Source organism: Sphaeramia orbicularis, chromosome 12 (genome assembly GCF_902148855.1).
Source record: "Sphaeramia orbicularis chromosome 12, fSphaOr1.1, whole genome shotgun sequence".
NCBI classification, from domain to species: domain Eukaryota; kingdom Metazoa; phylum Chordata; class Actinopteri; order Kurtiformes; family Apogonidae; genus Sphaeramia; species Sphaeramia orbicularis.
The window spans coordinates 49,836,730-49,858,776 of record NC_043968.1 but is presented as its reverse complement, the minus strand read 5'-3'; the positions used below and the strand labels follow the sequence as shown (position 1 = coordinate 49,858,776).

General features: G+C 37.7%; 1 protein-coding gene across 1 annotated transcript in view; it reads left to right on the top strand.

Annotated features, from left to right (window-relative positions):
• LOC115429793 (transmembrane protein 132D-like) overlaps positions 1–21,370 on the top strand; it is a 58,390-nt gene extending 37,020 nt beyond the window's left edge. Inside the window, exons 6-10 of the mRNA XM_030149513.1 lie at positions 4,981–5,189; positions 11,782–11,962; positions 14,402–14,515; positions 14,594–14,785; positions 18,927–21,370. Of these exons, the coding sequence (XP_030005373.1) occupies positions 4,981–5,189; positions 11,782–11,962; positions 14,402–14,515; positions 14,594–14,785; positions 18,927–20,402 (2,172 nt within the window). The 3' untranslated portion in view covers positions 20,403–21,370. The remainder of the gene's footprint in view (positions 1–4,980; positions 5,190–11,781; positions 11,963–14,401; positions 14,516–14,593; positions 14,786–18,926) is intronic.
• Positions 21,371–22,047: the final 677 nt, after the last annotated feature.

Sequence of the window (22,047 nt, the reverse complement as noted above, 5' to 3'; positions counted from 1 at the left end):
GGCTGTTATATAAATCTGTTCATTTGTAGTTTTGTCATTTCTGATATTTTTAGAAATAAAACAATAATGTTTGTAGGAAATGCTGTAAGGCTCCTTTACCTGGCCTGAAGACATGGTTGAACACACATTAATTGTCTTACCTCAGGAAGTTTGCCGGCATCAATGGCTTGTCAACAAGTGTGTGAGTATTACTGAGGTACCGATTTTACGACAGTTGTTACAGACAACACCATTTCTTGACTTTAAGGGGACCCTGAGAGCAAAAGTTCCATGGTGTTGCTTTAAAGCTGCAGTGCTTGGTAGGTCTTTGGCATCAATAGGCAAAAATTCTGTAATTACCTTCCATATGCTCTAAGACACAGGTGTCAAACATGCAGCCCGGGGGCCAAAACCAGCCGCCAAAGGGTCCAATCTGGCCTGTGGCATGAATTTGTGAAATGCAAAAATCACATTGAAGATAGTAACAGTTAAGGATGTTAAAATCATTTTAGGTCAGACCAGTAAAATACTATCATAATAGCCTATAACTAATGACAACCATAAATTTTCCTCTTTGTTTTAGTGTAAAAAAAAAAAAAAACACACACACAAAAATGTTTATATTTACAGACTAGCCTTTTACAATAATGTGAATAACCTGAAATGTCTCAAGAGAAGTATGTGGAATTTTAACAATATTCTGCCTGTTACTAAATATTTTGTGTTTTTGTAGATCCACTGTGATCTGTAAGTTAGAATAAATATGTATAAATTATAAACTATGGCGTAATATTGTTAACATTGCACTTAATTTTCTAAAGAATTTTCAGGTTGTTCATATTTGTTCATGTTATGTTCAAGGCAGTGGCGGCTGCTCGTCTTTCAGACAGGGGAAGCTCATTGTCGGCTTACATGAAGAAAAAAAAAAAAAATTAAGAAAATGCTCAGTGACCTTATCGTACCAAGTAGGCGTCTTTTCCAGGGACTGGACCAGTGTCCTCTCAATATCCAGCAGAGCTAGGCTGCTCAGATGGCCTTGGCCCATTGTGTTGTGGGTGTAAGACTTCAGCCTTTTTAAACGAGATATGCTCCTTTAACTCCGACCTAGCTGACAGTTTGATTGATTTAACTATCTACAAAACGATATTAAACTCGAACAAGAAATGATTAAATTATGTAACTGAAACAAGAAAACAGTGAAATTATGTTAAATTGAAACAAGGAAGTACAATGAGTGTGTTTTATTTACAGTGCAAGAAATAAATGAGTAATTTCGTAGTAGTTTCTCTCTTGATTTCACAGCAGAATGTGCGATGGTGTTAAACTGAACTCTGTCAGTGACGGAGGAGATCTGAAACTAGCTGTCAATCAAACGGGGTTCAGCCTTTCGACTGATCCTCCAATCAGCACGTGGGATTCTGGTGTCCAGCCCGGCCGAGCTCCGCCCACAGCTCCATTCACCCCCAGAGACACCCGGCGTCTGGGGGCGGGACAACATCGTGGCATTTATCCAATTACCGTCCAGTTTTGAGGCAATGAAAAAAACTGTTCCACTCAGTCCCATTGAAGCCCAGAGACGCCCGCAGTCTACGGACAAATGCACTGAGCAGAGATGTATGAGAAAACAGCGCAACGGGAATGGATGAGAAGTGAACAACATTGCGTCCGTTGGTTTGTGATAAAGCTGATTCTGAACGAACTCATCTTTGAGATGAACGTGTTCTAACACATTTGTAGTCAATAAAATGTCAACACAACTGTACATATTTAACCACTTAATTTTCGTAATTTTAGGGGAAGCCGGGCTTCCCTTGCAGTCTATGAGAAATCGCCACTGGTTCAAGTGCAGTTCGTAGAAGTAAACAGTTTCATTACGGAATTATACTTTTTTTCAGTCAAAAAAATAGAGAAAGCTTTGGAGTTGACATTATTTATAAGTTCTTCTCCTATTATTTATATTATTTTACTGGTCTGGCCCACTTTAGATCATATTAGGCTGAATGTGGCCCCTAAACTAAAGTGAGTTTGACACCCCTGCTCTTAGAGAACACAAGATTTCTGCATCTACTCCTTGTGTTTTCAGAAAGTCAACCTTGTGATGCAGATTTGTGGATAATCACAGGTGGTTTCAGACAGATATGGTGGGTTAAATGTGTGATTGACGGTTGTAACTACTAACCACTGACCAGAGTGTGACGTGTATGTGACTAACTGCTCTGTTCGATGTCTTAAGATGCAAGTCTGGAAAAGTGGCTTCACTTTTCTAACAGCATGATACAGCATCAGGTTCATCTATATTTATATTTAGTCTTTTGATTTAGAATGAGTGGATAGAGCTTTAGAAAGAATGTGTGTATTTTCATTTTCTGGCATTTTCCACTTGTTATTTCAGCTCCTGCGGCTTTAAAATTCTGCATTCTTAATGTAGGCTGTATTACAATTTAATGTCTGAAATAGTTTACATAACAATGAGCAAAAAATAAAGGTGGATATGATGAAGCAGTGACAAAGAGGGCCGTCACATTTGCAGACCTTTTCTCCCACTAATTTCTAGGTATATATTATTACATACACAGAAATGTCTAATTATTATTGCAAATCCAATTATGTTTTGATAGAAACAGATTGCTGCCTGTATCAAATTTTATTTCAACATAATAATTAGATCTTATAATTAACATAATTTCCAAGTGACCAAAATATATATCATTTGTTTCCCAGCTAATAGAACCACCAGTGATTAACTCTATTTCAATGTTCTTCATCTGTTGGTTTTTATGACAGTGTTATTACAGTTTTTAATGGATAATTTTAACTGCACGTTGTTAAGTTTAGAGAAACACACCAGTGCTTAGTTCAAGACAAAAGTAAGAAATGAGATTAGAAGTGACTTAAAGTTTATGAATTAAAATAATATGACCTGCTTGCTGTTTTTTTGTTTGTTTGTTTTTTTGATGACTTAAAGCTTCTGCAGTGGCATATGGTTAGATATGAGCTCAGGGAGGATGATTTGATAGATTGATTTATTCAATGTCCCACCAATATTGACAGCACAAATCCATGAATAACCTGCAAGTTGACTGTCTAAGATGATATTCGGGTTAAACAAACAAGAAGCAAACAGAAATTAATCTTTGACCTAAATCAAATGACAGAGAATATATCAACTGAAATGGGAATAATCACAACTTACTTATATGTGTATCTATATCCAGTGAATAGGAAACTAACAAATCCACATGCAGCAGGCTGTACAAGCAAACATAGACGGGAGCTGGGCCTGTTGTAGGCCTCTTAAAGATTCACATGTGACCTGACAGGGTAAGGCCTGGCCCCAGTCCTCCTTAGGAGGTTACAATTCCCTACAATGTGTATTCGTATGTAAATCAAACCACCTTCTGTAAAAGTGCTGTTATTGCCTAAGTGCAAATACTTATTGGTGTTAGGATGCAAATTCTGAGACCTGGATTTTGTTTATTCGCCATAAACCCCATTATCCCTCTGCCTTTTGAGGAAAGGCAAATAGCAGCTGATCTTTCGATTTGTAGTTATGTTTTGTTCCAGCCAAATCAAAGCACTGATTATGTTTGTAACAAAATATAATCATATATGCGCTTTACTGGTGTATAGGAATGTAATTTATTGGAGAACGGGTTATATTTGCAAGATAAATGAGCAAACATTCTGACTGCTTTTTTGCTCAATATTGCACTCCCGAGAGTTTGTTTCTGAAGGGCCCACTTGCCTGAAAATTTGCAGCTTCATTGCTGAGGTGTGATAGGCATAAGAGGTTTTGGTCTGAATCAGTGACTTGATGGGAAAAGGTCTTCACAGACAGGTGCGCTTCAACATTTCCAGAGGAGTTCAAGTTGACTTACCCCTGAAGGCATTCCTCCCTCTGCTTTTCTTCACTTTTTCCACCTCCTCTTCCTTTTCTCCTCCCTCCTTCTCTCCAGTGCTACACTCTATTCTCCAGTCTAGTGCTCTCCAATTACCTCTGTGGAACCACTGGTTTGTTAAGATAAGTGAGGCGGCGGTCGAGATAGGCCTCCAATCTTAAATAAAACACACCAACTGCTGTGTCGCACCTCATTGCACTCGATGGCGAGCACTCAAACAGTCCCACCTACAGTACAGCGCTAGAGAAACAGTCGTGAGGCCGGGCTAATTCATATTCAGCAACAGTTTCATGGATACCGGAAACATGAATTTACATACAATAAATAGAAACATACTATGATTTCATGGCCAGACTTTAAAATTGCAGGCGCTTGTGTGTAGTTCTACTGAAGTTTTATTCATACTTCATACAGTAACCTTATACCAGTACACACACACACACACACACACACACACACACATATATATATATGTGTGTGTGTGTATATATATATATATATATATATATATATATATATATATATATATATATATATATATATATATATATATATATATATATATGTATATATATGTATATATATATATGTATATATATATATATATATATATATTCCTGACATTCATGGATCAATTTCAACACCCAGTTTCTATACAGATTTTTGGACCATTTTTGTTTTGCTTGGATTGTTGACTAGAATCACTGATCAATAGCACAATCAATAAAAAAAAATCTACCTGCCTGAGGTTGGGATATGTGTAATATGACAATCATGCAAATTATGTGTAATTTACATCATAGCAATAAAAAATAATAATCTCCACTTAATTTTGGATCTGCATCACAGCACCAGCTACTATAACAAATATTTTATATATATATATATATATATATATATATATATATATATATATATAATTGTAAACAAATTTCGTCAGAAAGGGGTATCTGTTAAAAATGTCATTCAAATATCTGGGCTCAGCAATGCTCCACTGAGAACAAAAAGGAGATATATGTATATACATAGATGATATATGTGAGTCATTTGAGGACTTGGAATTCATCTCCCTCTTCTCTTTTCTTCTGCCTGTCTTGTCCAGGTGTCAGAGCGATGTGACTATGTGTATGTCAGCGGGAAAGAGACAAAAGGGAAGAGCAGGGTGATGCTCAACTTCACATACGGTTTTCTGAGCACCCAGCTGGAGATGAGCGTATGGATGCCCCGCCTGCCCTTGCTTATTGACGTAGCTGACCCTGAGCTGAGCCAGATCAAGGGCTGGAGAGTCCCTGTTACTACAGGCAGCAGGAGGTAAGGCCAGCCAGCTTTATTCCAAAATAAATCGGCATGTATCTTTTGTTGGGGTCCGGGTAGCTTGAGCAGTGGATGATCCTCAGGACAACATTGTAAATATATTCTAATAATAACACCAGTCACATGTGGTGAGTTTGGGGAAAATTGAAAATAAAGTAACAGAAAATTTCTACCTGTCAGAGATGATTAAAGTCATACTAAACATTAAAACATGATTTTTAAGCTGAAAATTAAATGATATTGTGATTTTATTTTGAAGAAACACATTAACTCTGGTGAACTTTACTACGAGGTTGAAGAAGCGACTTGTGACTGAAAGCTGTCATAGAAATTGTGGGCTGATGTGCCCTTGAGCAAGGCACTTAACACCCCCACCACCTCATTTGCTCCCAAGACATGGCAACCCACTACTCCTGGTCTGCAGTGTGTTGTATTCCTGTATGTTCAGCAAGTGATGAGTTAAAAGCAGAGGGTCATTTTCAGTGGGTCCTGCATGTCCACATGTACAATATACTGAGAAGATAAAAATTCTTCTTGCTCGTACCACACTTAGAAATGGACAAAATCAGCATTTTATAGAGGAAAAGGCTCAACGTGCCACCTCCTATTTCATAAATCAAATTGAGCATCCCCGCCTTCCCACACTGCATCCTGATATTAGTACTAAACTGAATGTTAATGCCTCTAATCAGGGCTGTATGGCCCACCTGTTCTTCTACTGGAGTCTGCCAAACCTTGTTCATTTTCTCCTGGGTCCAAATGAGGCTGTTACATTTCTCTGCTTAGAACCTCCAGACCGACACTAAGGGGGCTGATTTGGCCTCATAAAACCATCGCCTGGGTGGATGAATTACTTTGTCAATTTGAACCAAGAATAATGCACTAAAATTTCACATTTACACAACAACACAGGTTACAGAATTTCTTTTGGGGTTTCTGGTAGGTTTAATAATTCTTCAGTCCCCCATGGGAAATGACTGTGCAATAGCAGAAAAAAAGTGCTGAAGATATTTTCATTTCATCTGAACTTTTGGAAGTTCCACTTTGATTCGAACCACATTTACAGGCATGAAACCTCCCATGTATACACTAGTCTTCAGTCTGACCAAAAGAGGTTTTATGAGTCCAGATCAAACTGAACCATGGTTCCGTTCATGTACAGTGTGAAAACACTTACTGGATAGTTCAGCTGGTTTTTTAGGCTATCATCCTAACAATAAAACAAGAAGAAGTCATCGAAGACAATCACACATTAGGTGATTTACCAGACCTATCTGGATGCTGCTTTTGTACCAAATCATGATTACATCATATTGTTATTTAATTATTTAATTGCTCATTAAATTGTGCACTTGCTCATTAACTTGCTCACTGAAGTCATCATACTGTTGATACTGTCTATAATAAAATACAAGTCCAAGTCAATTGTAATATTCTTTTTTAATTAGCCTTTTTCTGCAGTGTACTGTTCCATCTATTCCCCATCCAGACTTGTACAAGAACGTTTTAGATACAGCACAGTTTCAACTCATTGAGAAAATATGAAATATGTTTTTGCAGAGCTTATTAATGTGTAGTTTTTGATTTGACTGTGCCAGGCAGACCTTAATTCAACTCCTCGGTCATTTTAAAGTCTGTAGTTTGTTTGTGGGTTTAATCTGGATTACATTATATTTGGAGGTGTTTTTCTATTATCTGTCTTATGAAGCCAGTCATAAATGTGTTTAGTGAATCAGTGGGCCGGGCACTAGAGAGGCAACACATTTGCCCTGGAGACAAAGAGAGGAAATTCACTCAATACTTACAGTGAAGTCATTACTTTTCACTCAATACTAATGACCATGGCCGGCTGTTAGTTTTCTCTGGGGTAAAAACTGTCACTGGGCCGTTCATTTCCCAAAACACTCAATAATCTGCTTCAGACACATCTACATACTGGCTCAGAAATATATATTTCTGATGTGTGAGACTGTAATAGTTGGAATGATAGATAGACTTTATTGATGCCAAACTGGGAAATTGTATTTTTCTCAACTAATGAGGAAAAAGTTTTTTATGCCTTGTTTTTTTTGCATTTGTGTGTGTCTATATATGTGTATCTAACATGTTCATGAGGTAGCATCTTTTTTTTTTCAGTGTGCAAATATAGAAAAGTGAAATCCTTCTTCCCACTGTCTCATGGATAAATAAAATATTGTTTTGCAAGTCAAGGGAGTCAAGTCAAGGCTCATTTTTGCCTTGTACAAAAGAACAAGTGAAAAAGTGTGACAAATTTAAATCATTACACGTGTGGTTATGTTGTCATGTAGATTTATTACAGGACTCTCAGGTAGTTTTATAAAAAGCTGTTTTTCTTGGTTTGCAAAATTGACAAACACCATGTGCTATGGATGCCATAACTCAGAATAATGATATCATTACAATCATTCAGGATAAAAAATAATATGTCGCTCTCTCTCCAGTGACTGTAATGCATATAGTTTACAAAGTAAGGTCCCATGGGGCACACCAAGTATCCCTATCCTATATATATATTTATCTAGATCAGGTGTAACACATTAAATTTCAGTAAAGTTTTCCATGTTATTTTAGCTTTGAAAATTTCAAAAATACAGATGTCTGTGACAGAGTTTAATTATTTGAATATTATCTTAATTAAAGCTTAGCAACTCATGACGGTTTGAGGAAAACAATAAAATAGTCAAAAGTTAAAGTAACCATGGCAAAGACCTCTCAACAAAGTAAATGCACAAAAATGCATTAAACAAATGATTAACATTTATTATACAGATATGGATGTTGGCACGGTGGTTAGCACTGTTGCCTCACGACAAGAGGTGACAGTGGGCCTTTGTGTGTGGAATTTGCATGTTGCTGTGCTGTGTCGATGCTTTGGTTATCCAGGGACACTCCGGCTTCCTCCCCCCATTCAAAGACATGCATTAAATGACCCATAGATACGAATGTGAGAGTGAATGGTTGTTTGTCTTGATATATCAGCCATGTGTACCCCGTCTTCACCCACTGGTTGTTGGTATAAGCTCCAGAAGCCCCTCAACCCTCTTGAGGAGCTTCTGGAGGCTATCCCATAGTTCAGAAAATGAATGAATGAAAATGAGAAAAACAGACATCACACAGTAACATGCTGCATATGTTTGTTGATGTTTGTTTGAAGCTTAGCAGCACATGATGATTTAAGAAAAAAAATAGCAAAAAGGTGACCTAACCATAGCAAAGACAAAAGTACAACAGAGTAAAAGTACAAGAATATTGTAAAACTCATTATAAATGTTCATTAAATGGATGTAGCTTGAATTATGGTTTATTTGTTGCACACAGGAGGAAGATACTTTGTTTATGACTTCCCTAACTTAGACAAAAAGAGCAAAAAGTAGGAATTAGTTTCATGTCTGGTGTAGATTCACACCGATTTAATTCAAGCTGCATCTCCATCACATGTTAAGCTTGACCTTAGGCTATGTAATAATGATGTTTATTTGGACTGTTGTTGAGAGGCACTTCCTGCCTGCGGTATGAAATCACATCCACTAACTCTCTAGCACACCTGTTGTTCAGTGCATGGCGGATTGGTGTGAGTGAGAGTTCTATGATTACTACTGTGAGACTTGTGTATGGTTTCACACCTAAACCTCTGCCACAGACACACAAACCAGTCAGCTGCAGGATCTGTTTGACTGAACTTAAATTTATTTCAAGTTAAATGTCATTTAACAATGTGCTATTCCACTTTAGTAGCAACAACAACCACATCACTGATTTGCAGAATTGCTCTTCAGTTTGCTTGCTCACTGCTGGCAGGCAGGAGAGCGCAAGAGTTTTAAATTGGCTTCACGGACTGTACAAGCCATGTAATTGTTTTTTTGGTCCTTGAATTCTATTAAAAATGTTAAGTGTGTTTGTAAATTTGTAACTGTATGTAGGCCCATGCCAACCTGTATGATATATCTATAAGTAACTGCATTTTTATCCAGGACAAAAATCTGCAGGATTTAGCTGAATTTAACATAATGTTTTTTGGAAATTATGTGTTAACCCTTTAAGCGTCAGAGTTGCAATATTGAGGCAATCAACATAAATGATGAATGAAATAGACAAAACAAATCTTGATATCAAAATTGCATATTTTTTGAAAAGAAAAACAAAAAATAAACCAAAAAACAACCCCAACTCCAGCGCCTAAGGCAGGGGTGTCAAACTCATTTTAGTTCAGGGGCCACATTCAGCTAAATTTGATCTGCAGTGGGCCGAACCAGTAAAAAAAAATAACATAATATATAAATTATGACTACTCCAAATTTTTGTCTTTGTTTTAGGGTAAAGAAAATAAAAACATTAGATTATGAAAATACTTACTTTTATAAACTATCCTAATAAAAAAGATGTGAATAACCTGAATAAACTGAAATTTCTTGAGAAAAATAAGTGCAATTTTAACAATATTCTCCCTCAACATATCATTTCTACATGTGCATTACGGATCAGATCTACAAAGACACTAGACACTGAGTAATAGGCAGAAAATAGTTAAAATTGTGCTTAATTTTCTTTAGACAGAGTTGCTCATATTTGTTCAGGTTATTCACATTTTATTGTTACAGGATAGTTTGTAAATGTAAATATTTTCATAATTTAATGTTATTTTTTTGCACTAAAACAAAGAAACAAATTTGAAGTTGTTAATTCAAGATTTTTTGCTAAATTTAAGATTTTGGTTTTTTTACTTGATTGAAGATTTTTTTGCTTAATTCAACATTTTTTTCCTTAATTCAAGCAATTTTTTTTTTTTTTTAATTTTTTTTTTTTGCTTTATTCAATTCAAGACTGTGGAATTTTTGACTTTGCAAAAACATCCCAAGGGCTGGACTGGACCCTTTGGCAGGCCGCATTTGGCCCCCGAGCCGCATGTTTGACACCCCTGGCCTAAGGGGTTGATACAATGCCCATTGAAAGGATGTACAAATAATACTGATATACATAAGTTTCAACAATGGGGGGATGTGGTGTACCAGAACACAGCTACCAGAACCACCAACAGATCAACATTATGTATCCACAGACTGTATCACTCACTGAATAAAGTAGAAAGCTCATGGTTTACACACACATTTCTGTATTATGGAATCATCAAGTTTTCCTCTTGAAGGAAAACCTCATAGCAGGTTGTTTTGACAGACATTCACAATAGCATTATGTTTTCTAATCCTTCTATGCTGCATTGGGTGATAGTTTACATTATAGCTCTGTTAGCTTAGCTCTGTTTTTAGACAGAAATTAGCCACAGTAAAACCACAAACAACCTCTGTTTTCTGTACAGTTTATATTGTCAGTAGCTGAACTAAAGATCTGCTTGGAATCATCCAAACAAGGTCAGAACTGTCACATTTTAGTCTGAACCATGGATCAATAAACGACAACGTAGCAAAGATAATAACATCTCATAATAACTTTATACCTTCATAAGCTTCATAATCAAACTCACCTGTTAAGAAGAAACACCAAGATTTTCGCATCAAACTCCATTCTTTTCATTTAAAGCTGTGTCCAGTGGTGAAAACAACAACAGTGCTTGTAGTGTTCATCACTTTGTCAGTTTCTTTGACTCTAAAAGTTCCTTTGGTTGTCATCCATCTCTTCCCTCTCTGACCTTATGGTCAAAGCCTTCATGATGTTAGATTTCCTCACCATGGGAGAGCTCCCTCTAGTGCTCACATAAGTCTGCATTACGCTCCAGAGGGGGGTGAATTTCAGCAATGTAACGCAATAATTACTAGTTTTATTTTTAAGACTGGTACTCTATTAGTGTGTTACTACCAAGGGGTAATGTAAAATGCAACCAAAAAAATATTTGTTATATTTATTTATCCAGCATTGTCACATTGTGACATTCCTGATCTCTTGTTCCAGGAAGTCCTTATCAAAATGGGAGTAACTATTTCACATATAAAAGACAAACTAAATACATAAAAGCTACATAGAAATAAGGAAGAATAAAAGAGAGGTGAAGAATGTAAAAGAAGAGGCAAATAGACCACACCAGTGATATCCATAAGTCATACCCCTCTACAGAGGTTTATGTAAATCAGCAACATGTTTCTGTCACAATAGTACAGAAATGTCTTCAAAGCCATTGAAAGTATTTGAAGTGAAATGATGTTTTGTAATTCTTTCCATGCTCGTGGTGCATAAATAGGCAAAGCTGTTTTCCTGAACTTTGAGTTCACCCTGGGAACATATAGAACAATTCCAGCAGTTGATCTACGGCTGTAGTAACTAGTGCAATAGGATAACACTAGGGAGATATATGGAGGCACTTTATCCAGCACTGTAAAAACCAAAAAATACACACCTACACATGCATTGTGTTGGGAATTCATATATTTTTCATCTCAGTGTTACCTCACTGAAACACTCAACTGTCACACATGCTAGGTGACTGGAGATGTGTTAACATTGACTTTATTAAAATTCTGCAGAGTTTCAAGCAGGAGTAGATTTATTATTGAATTTAGTTATGTGTTAATATTGTTTCTGAAGAATGTGACTCATTGTTAATTCCTTTGGGTGTCAGGTCAACATGGGACAGCGAGGAAGAGGAGGAGATGAGAAAGGGTAGAGGCTGCATGCTGCAGTACCAGCATTCTACAGTCAGGGTGTTGACGCCGTTTATAGCCCAGCCTGACACTGAGATGCTGCCAGACGCACTGACAGAGGAGGAGCCTGTCGAATACTTCCTGGGATCTGATTGGCAGGTAAAGACATCAGGAGACCAAAATTTAGCTGGTGTTCCAACATTTTTAATAGGTTGTAAAGTGTTGCATATATTACAGTAGGGGTCCGATCCAAAAAAGGATGGCGTGACTTTTTCCTCGCTAAACCTTTGCAAAAGTGACAAAAATATTGCGAGTAATGCAGAAAACACCTGCACTGGAGTTAACTAGAGCAACTCCTCCACAATCACTTGTCACTTTTCCATTGGACATCTGTGCAAAACATTACAGATATTTACTAAATGTCAAAAAAACACAAGTGCGTAATGTCAGTTTTTCTATTAAATAACAAATGTGATGATATGTTTATTATCGCGAGATGACACAAGAAGTCATTCCATAAACATGGTGACAAACGTAAATATGGTGTTGATTTACAGATATATTCATTATTATCATATATTACCCCTCTATCCCATACTAAATTTAAAAAATGGTGTGTCCACACATACTGCACCATGTGTCTTTTAAAACTCTTCTTCTGCACTTCTTGTTACGTCTGTCAACATCCTTTTTTTTTTATTGACGTGACCCTAGTAGTGGAAAAAGGTCTTTCCATTGCAGTTTTGCATGATATACCATTTGCGCTACGCCCCACAAACCACCTCTTGCCAGCGCAAAAACTTTTAATCGAAAATGAGAGTTTTGGCGAAATTGTCGTTTTTCCATTAGGTAAATTTTTATGCGTAAGTTATATTCACGCAAGAGGGTCAATGGAAAATCATCTACTATCTCTCTTTATCCCTCTCTGTTTTTCTAGTTTGCAAGGGTGGAAGGATATTAAATGAATATTTAGTGACGTCAGAAATTAAATCTGAAGTCTGATATCAGGGGGATCATGTTGGTATGTGTGCTATCTCTGAGTTTCTGTACTTAAATATAAAAAACACTGATGACCAGTCTGCTTTATTACTTTCTATATAGTATCCTTTTTATCCCACAATCCTGAAGTGTAACACTTGCAGTTGCATACAGCATTAATGACTGTCAGATCCTGTCTGATCTGCTATTCATTAAGTTATCGCTGCTGTGTGGTGCGTAAATGCACATAATATCCTTTGCCTCCGAGACACTGTGACATACATCCAGCTGTGACACACATCCAGCTGTGACACCAAACACCAGATCAGGACCAATGTTTCTGCTAAATCCCAGATATATTCAGTGACACAAAACATTATTTTTAGTGTCAGACATAAATCAAACACATTTCAGACCTGCCTGAATTACATTAACAGTTGGAGCCTATTTTGATGGACGTTTCAGTAGATTGTGTCTATGTTGGTGTTGTGGAGAGCCCTGTGTGTGAGCATATCTGCACATTAAAGACATGTAATCTGAGGGTTTTTAGATGTTTTCCTCATGGACCAATCAGTGTGATGAAATGAGGAGAAGCACTAGAAACTTTGATGCAAAACAAGGGCAAATTGCACTCAAGTGCAACCTTTATGGGTGTGTTTGCACCAGCATATCATTAGTACAAAATCCTTTCATGAGTAGGTGCCAAAATAGAGCAGGTTTCGCACAAGTGCTGCATAGTTTTTTGTAAAATGAGTTGATGTAATTCATTCGTTTTGGATCTGGCCCAAGTTTTTATTATGTGCATTTAGATAAAGACATCTTTAAATGTGAAAATTAATGTGTTAATTCCGGGGATTAATAGGAACTGTTTAATACAAAACTAAATAATGTCAATGTAACTGGATTTGTCTTACATCCTGTGAGTGCTGGGTTGCAGATAGCAGCTTTTTAAGTTTAACTCTATGTCTCAGAGTGGTGGTAAAGTTGCTTTTTTCTGAAGCAAATAGCTTTTCAGTGGGGAAGCTCTTTTGTTAGCACAGTGCTGCAGTCTGAGTTAAAACAAAGGATAATGTAAACAGACTGGTCTGTCTCAGTAACTGGTTGAATTTAAAGCAGGTCTGAGCTGAACTTTTTCTCTAGAGTGAAAAAGATGAATTATTCTGAACTCTGAATAGAATTGTTCCTTGTTTGTTTTTCATATTTCATGGACTATACGATTCAATAACTTTAATGGTTGTGAAATACAACTGATTCTTTAACATTTAAGGGGTTTTGTTACTATTTCTGAAATACAGGATGTCTTTCATGACGATAATCAGTTTTGATGATCTTGATGAAATCTGTAGTTTCCAGAAGAGAATCTGTGCACAATGTTAAAAACCTGATAGAAAACAATATTATTTGAACTGAATACTTTCTTTGTATCAATTCTACATTTTTTCCATCATTTTTAATTTAAATATCCAATGGCACAAGAGAAGAAGTTGTTTGTACCATAATTAATAACAAATTATGTGACTAATTCAAGAATCCAGTCAATCAACATTTTCTTTAATGTCTCAGATATTTTCAGTTACTCTTTTTGTAACTACTTCAAGATTTCTGTCTTTTAAACGGCAGGTGGATGTGACCAATCTTGTACGTTCCTCTGTAAGAGTTGTGGACTCTGAAGTGGCCAGGGTGCTGGATGGAGTAGTGCTGCAGGGACGAGCCGTGGGCACCACCACTATACAGGTAAGAAGTGGTTTATCTGATCCAGAGCGTTATTTACATGTTGTATCTGCAGGTTAGATCAGCTTGTACTTGTTGCAGGTGTTGTCGCCCTTGACACTGTCTGTCCTGGCTGAGAAGAGCATCAAGGTGGTGGATGATAAAGTCAGTGTGACGGAGCTGGGGGTGCATCTGGTCTCTGGACTCTCTCTTTCCCTACAGCTCAGCCCAGGAAGTAATAGGGCAATTGTTGCCACAGCAACCACACGAGAGATCATCACACAGCTTAAACAGGTATGGAGCGGGAAGATGCAAGGCTGCAAAAAGGAATGCAAATGTATATGCAAAAAAAAATAGGGTAAGCTAATAATTTGCAAGTAATTTGGACTCGCCAAGATCATGATGGCACAAGGATTTTATCCCAATTCATATGTTTTTCAAATAAATTTCAAAGAGCAGTGGTAAATGAAACAAGTCATACACAGTACACCAACATCGGTCATGTCACCTATTGTCATTCAGATTAAAATTCAGAGAGAGGATTTGGAAAATAGGGTAAATAAACAAAAGGAAGAACAGAAAAGGAAAATTGGCATCAATTCAGATTCACAGCTAGTTGAAGGTCAAATCACATTTGTGTAAAAAGCTAATAGTTGAAAGGATAAAAGACCTGACGTTTGTGGCACCTTTAGGAAGGTAAAACCTCTGCTTTGGAGGATTCAAACTAAACTCACAATATGAAGAGTGCGAGGAATACAAAACGATGACCTGATCTCATCTCTGACTTGATAAAAGTACCAATTTCAGTTTACACCAGTAACTTTACAACACACATTCGCAATTTTTCCCAACAAGTGTTCTTGTCTGTCTTTTTTTCACCTTGAGATTATCAAATCATCAGATCAAAGGAAATGTCAAAGCTCACTCAGTAAAAGAAGTATAGAGCATTTTCTACAGAGACCTGTCAACATCACAGACAGGGTTTCATCAGAATGCTTACTTTAAGACCACAAAGTGATAAAACTGAGTTCAGGTTGCTTCAGGCTGTATTTAAAATTCTCAGTGAGACACCAGAGTGTGCTTTATTGGCATTTAATCCTATTGTGTATTTGATACTTGACTTTTAAAGCAAATGCAAAATCAGGACAATTTCTCTACCCATTACAGCCACACTTTTTGGCTGTAACACTTCACTTTCTCATGCTAAAATATCCCGAGCATTTCACGAACAACCCTCTAGTATTCATCAGCAACTACCAGTGGAATCTTTCCTCCTTGTGTTGCACACATCAGCATGCAAACACATGTAAAATAGGAAACAATATAAATAACACGCTACATCAGTAACATCCTGTTTGCATGCAGAGGGTTTCAACTTCAGGCACAAAAAAAACAGTGTATCAAAGAGGTAAAGCAAAAATGAAACTCCTTTTTATTAGTTTAAAAGCCCATAATTTTACATTCAGCAAATGTTCCTGCATTACTGCATTTCAGGGGGGCTCAATTGTTTCTTCACCGCAAACAGAAACAGCGTACGCTCTAGATAATATAATTAAAAACAGCTTTAATTCAAACCGTCTGTGGAGGGTGCTGAAAAAAATAACAGTTTAGTTTTATGAAATAACATAAAAATAAATAAATAAATAAAAAAAATAGAAATGTAAATTAAAGGGATTTTCACAGTAGAGTATATATGTGCAACAATGACCTTAGGGGTGTAATACTCTGTGTATTCTCTTTGTGAATTCGTTGGAGGCTCAGCCGTCATCTGTGGGTGCCATGCTGCGTGAGAGAGTGGCAGAGGCACACAGGGAGCACAGATGATCATTTTAAAAGCTCCCTCACACATTTATCTATGGCAGCCTGCCCATTTTAAACCGGCTCCCCTGCTCTGGCATGGGGCAGCAATTAGGCGGTCTATGGCTGCTGGAACGACAGCTCACTTTACCTACACTACACTGTCACTGTGACTGTCACTGGTCTGTCCCTGTCAATAATAAACTGTGAGAACCATGCCAGTGCAGATGACCGGCCAATTGTGCCTGTGATGGCAAGCTGTTAGTGTTCTGCTCAGGGCTATTTATAATGTATTCAAACCCAAATATAGGTTATGTCCATGGCAACCCAGTGGCTTACATTAGAAACAGGAAATGGGTCATTGTGTATTAATGTAATTGGATCGGCTAATTCTGCTTTTACTGCCACCTGTGCCTTTTTAGTCAGCTATTCAACTCTCTTTATCCACTTTGCTTAAATTATATTTCATGGAGCTATGATCCATGTTACACCCCACAGAGTGTAATCATAAAGATATTAGCATAGACAATTAACTCTTATTCACAATCACTGGAATACAGTGCATATTGAAAGCAGGGGGTATATTGATTTTCTGGATGACGACTGACCTGCTTTACTGAATGTATTGTTCTTATTTATTTTTTTTTTTTTTTCAACAACTAACAGTGTAGAGGAGTTGTGTAAGGGGTGTAAAGCTTTAACCCATTAAGACCGAGTGCAGAGATTTTTTTTTTCTTTTTTTTTGCGCTTTTCCCTTTAGAGACAGATGTAACGTGCTTGTTTTTATGACGCCCTTGTCTTCATGACATGTGACCAATGAAACCCACCGTGATTTGGTGAAATATAAACAATTAACCCATAAAGACCCAAACACCCACCCTTGACCAAAACCATCTCCTCCTAAAATGTTTAATAACTGTTGAACCACTAACCCTATTAATACATGTAAAAAAAATCAGGTAAAATGCAGTTTGTCATCTTTTCATGGTCATTAGATATGGCCCATTTAGACATTCAGAGGCTCCGTAGTGAACATGGGAACACTGAAACATGGATTCATCAGTAAAACCCAAGGACAGTGGTTTAGAGATAGTTGTTTTATGTTCAGTTAATGATATATTTTGCTCAAAAAGTCACTTTTTCTCTAATTTTCTCTGTTTTGATATAATTACCTTTGAAATTACTCTGAGCTTTAATGAGTACCTATATGATCAGTAAATTAAATATAGGAAAATAACTGATTTACACTTAAAGATGCAAAATGCAGATGATAATATTATAATAACTGGTGATAATTCACTTAGGAAAGTAAAAAAAAAAAATCACTTGGAAGTTAGGAGAATAATTATGTTGTGGGTCTTTAAGGGTTATGGTGCAATGCAGTGTAGGAAATGTAGTTTGTGTGTTTCACGTTGCAAAAAAGGAGCATACATGTCCCCACCTACATGTATATCAGACTGATAGCCCGTCTCAACCAAAACATTTTGAAATGTCTCACAACTGTGCAGAACTCAACTGCATGACATACTATTTAAGATTATTTACACTGGCTCCCCATTTGTTTAGGGTTGATTTTAAGATTATATTGATTATTTTAAAAGCTCTTCATGACCTGGCTCCAGATTATATTTTAGACCTTTTAACCTATTATTATCCTCAGGCAGTGGTTTTCTGTGTATCCTGGTGTCCAGGCTGTAAACTAAAGGGAATTGAGCTTTCATGTCCCCAGAGGTCTGACATGAACCAGGCTGTCTGAGTCAGCGTCTACTTTTAAGTCTCTTTTTAAAACATATTTTTACCGAGGGGCATATCTAAGTTTCATCTGAGCTGTGGGTTTAGTCTATTTTTTCTACACTGTTCTAATCCCCATACTTTCAGTGATTTGTTATACATCTGTATCCTCCTGAGACCCCGTGATGAATTTTTGTCCTCTGTGATGGACAAGTTTCACAGCTTTACTTAAAAACAAACAAACAAACAAACAAACAAACAAACAAACAAACAAACAAACAAGCACTGTCCACTGCAAAGGATATTCCATAAAAAACTAGAAAAGTACTTGGAGAGCGCAGACCTCCACCAAGGCAGATCAGCCCGCCCATCACCACCAAAATTTAATCATTTCTTCCTTGTGCCAGTATCAACATGTCCTGAAAATTTCATGAAAATCTGTCCATAACTTTTAGAGTTATCTTGCTAACAAACAAACAAACACACACACAAACACACAAAGCAAAGTGATCACAATACCTCCTGGCGAAGGTAATAATAAAAAAAAATGTATCTGAAGAACTGTTGTGTCATGCTGTTTCAAATCAAGGCAATTTTTTCATGTAAAAAAGCCAAAACTCTTTCCTGGGTCTCTGGAATATATTATATTTTAATACAATGCCTTTAATCAGTCACATATCTTGAAAACAGTCATGTAAAGTTCATAGGTTGCATTAATCTCAAAAGGGAAAACGATGAAAGTATTTCCTCTGATCATTAATGCATAGGAGAGATCAATAGGACTGTTTTAAAAGAATTTTGAACTAATTTTTGTAACTAATCATAATAGTCATTATCATTTTTTCTTATTAAATTTATGTAAATATTGGTTTCTGAAGTTCCTAGACTCTCTCCTTCTCTCCCTCAGGAAGCTGTGGTCACCTGCTGGGTTCAGTTCAGCGATGGTGCAGTCGCTCCTCTGGAGTTGTTCGACCGCAGTATCTACTCCTTGACAGTTTCCACCCCAGATGAGAGGGTGGCCACGGTACGCCGCACCCCCCAGTTCACATTTGTGGTCGCCCAAGGTGAAGGTGAGGGCCAGGGAGCTCTAGTGAGAGTGGAACTGAGAATCTGTGAGGAATGTCAGAAGTCTAAGAGGAAGAGCAAATTGGTCGTGGGCATCGGGCTCCTCAGGATGAATTTCCAGAGTAATAGCCTACCCGTCACTGAAGGAGGGGCTGGTGGCGGCGGTGGTGATGGCAGGGTTAGCACTGATAGAATTAAAGATTTGGATGGTGGTGCGTCAGAAGTGGTAGGAGAGATTAAAACAACAGTGACGTCACAGCGCGCCGTGACAGATGGAGACAAACGAAGCACAATACCTGATCAGCCCACTGTGGAAGAAACTTCAACAGCAGTTTCAACCAGACCTGTTCAGCCACATGTTGTGTGGATTGGAACCACAATCAGAGCAACAAGAGCTACCACATATGAAGTCATTCACAAGACAACGACTACAGCCAAACCCAGCCTAAATATGCCACAGACGGCCAAACCTGTAGATACAACAACAGCTGTCGTAAGCAAAGGAGAAGGGCAGAGGGTAAGCTACGGAAACATAGTTGAAAACCCAAACTCACCTTCCAATGTAGACTCGCCTAAAGCAGAACTGACACCCAAGAAAGAGCAGCCGAAATCAAAATCCCCCAAATTCATTGAGAGTGATCTAATCAGAACATTCAAAGCCATGACAGACTTGGAAATTGGCATGTATGCTTTGGTTGGAGTCTCATGTGTGGCTATCTTGGCTTTTTTGCTCAACTGTGCTTCATATAATCTCTGCTTCCGAAACCATAAGACTCCCATACAGCAGAGCCCACCCCCCACTGCAGACCCTAAAGATCACAAGCATGACTGGGTGTGGCTGGGAAGCAACAATCCCAGCACTCAGGCTCCGTGCGCCCCTCCACAAGTGTCCACGCTAAAACGTGAAGCCCACCGTCCTCTGGAGTCTCGTCATTCTATAGACGTGATGCCCCCACTGCCCACTGTGACCGCCCCCGCTGTCCCTGAGAGGACTGCCACCCTGGGCCGCTGCAGGGCCAGCTCTCAGCAGCAGCTACAGGGAAAGGCTATTGATCCCATGGCGAACCGCTCTGCTACTTTATTAGCCAGGCCACATCGCAGTGAGCCCCTTCATTCACCTACTAGTAAGAGGAACCAGGTCCAGTTCACCACCTTCACCACACTGGACATTAAGCACTTGGCTGCTCTGAAGAAGAATGGTGTGGATTTTAACTGGGCCAACCAGCAGACGCAGCAACAGCAAGCCCCTGCTGAGCCCCAGACACCTTTACCTGACATGCCGTGGCCTGTGGTGAAACCTCTCGGAGAACCTCAGTGAGTGTGTCGGGGTGTTTGTGTTTGGATAGAAGTGAATGTGGAAGTAAGCAGGAAAAAGAGACTAAAAAGTGACGTGCAGCATGTTCTAATGTAGAACAGCTAAAATTAGTCACATGGCTTTCATTTTTGTGAAGGATGTATTTATTGAGAAGGACATTTCATGTTATTTTAAAAGCTATGCAAAGTGAATATGTGTAAATACAATCTGTGATATTACACTAAAAGAGACAAAGGAGATATATGTTAATTTTATAAGTATTTGATTACAGTTTTATTGTCTGAAGTAGCATTTTAAAAACATACTGTTTGCTCTCCCATTGTGGTAAGTGCTATAAATATACATATATTTATACTATTATGTATTTCTATGTTTCTAACTAAAAAAGAATAATTTTTCATCATCTTTTGTACAAGTTTAGTACCCTTGTAGAAAAAGTTCTAGTTATTTCTAGTGTCAGAGTAAATGCAGTACAGCGGGATTATTTCTTGTAAGTAATTCTATGTTTTTCCAGCCTTTTCTATTTTCATTCTTTGATTCCTCCAGAGAATACCTGAAGAGTTTGTGCAATTTGTCAGAGAACACACAACATTTATCAAGTTATTGTGAACAATCTCACCATATTCTACACTGGATATTTATTCAAATCAAATGCATACTATGCAAATATAGCCTGTGCAGACTTAAAGTGGACATTTTTTCCCCTGAATTTCTAACTAAGTTACCTTGAGCTTCGGGCTTCTCCTGAGGGTCTCGTACTACAGTTTGTAAAAATGGTCTATTCTTGGCGTCCTGAAACACCAATAAGAGTTTCATGGTGGGATTTTTTTTCATGTGTAAATGAAAACCTATGATGCCTTCTATATGTAACATTCTCCTACTGTTAAACCAAAATGTGTTGTTTTTCCTATGCAATCCTTTTCAATAAAGAACTACTGGTTGCATTGGTTATGGTAGAAATGAAACTTAAATCAGTCATTGTGATTTTTAAGCTTTTGGAAATGATGGTTCATTGCCATGTGCATGGCATTGTTGGATTAAATGCTAAAGCTTCAGCATGAATCAGGGGGATTTAATTATGTTTAATCACTATTAAATATAATTTAAGTCTGCTATAATTCAGGGGAATGTCATGCTGACAGTGACATGTTTGATGTGCAGCCAATACTGGGTTATACTGCTGCTGCTTTTATTTCTGCGCAAAATAAGTGTTGCACTGAGACGCAATGGAACATGGGAAAAGACAGGAAGAGAAGTGATCCTCATTTTGTGAACTGTGACAGTGTCCTCCAAGGAATAGGTATTTTATCAATTTTAACGGCTTGCATATGATAACTCAGAGCTCATTTGTCTCTTTTTCTCCATCTCCTTTTTCTTGTGTCTCTGTGGTGAGCATGAAAACACTCCTCAAAATTACATTCCAGGAGCTGTGATGCATAAACAGTGTCCCCAGCTTATAGAAGCCCAGATAATCTGATGCCCTGCACCTCAGGAACTGGCAGCTGTGGATACGACGGCACGCACCGTCACTCCCTGCTGCACAGCAGCATCGGGTGGATTTAGAGCGCTGATAAAAGCAATTTTAATAACTTTCTCCTAAATTCTGTACCTACAGGCCCAGCATTTTGTATGTGTATAAACTCTTACC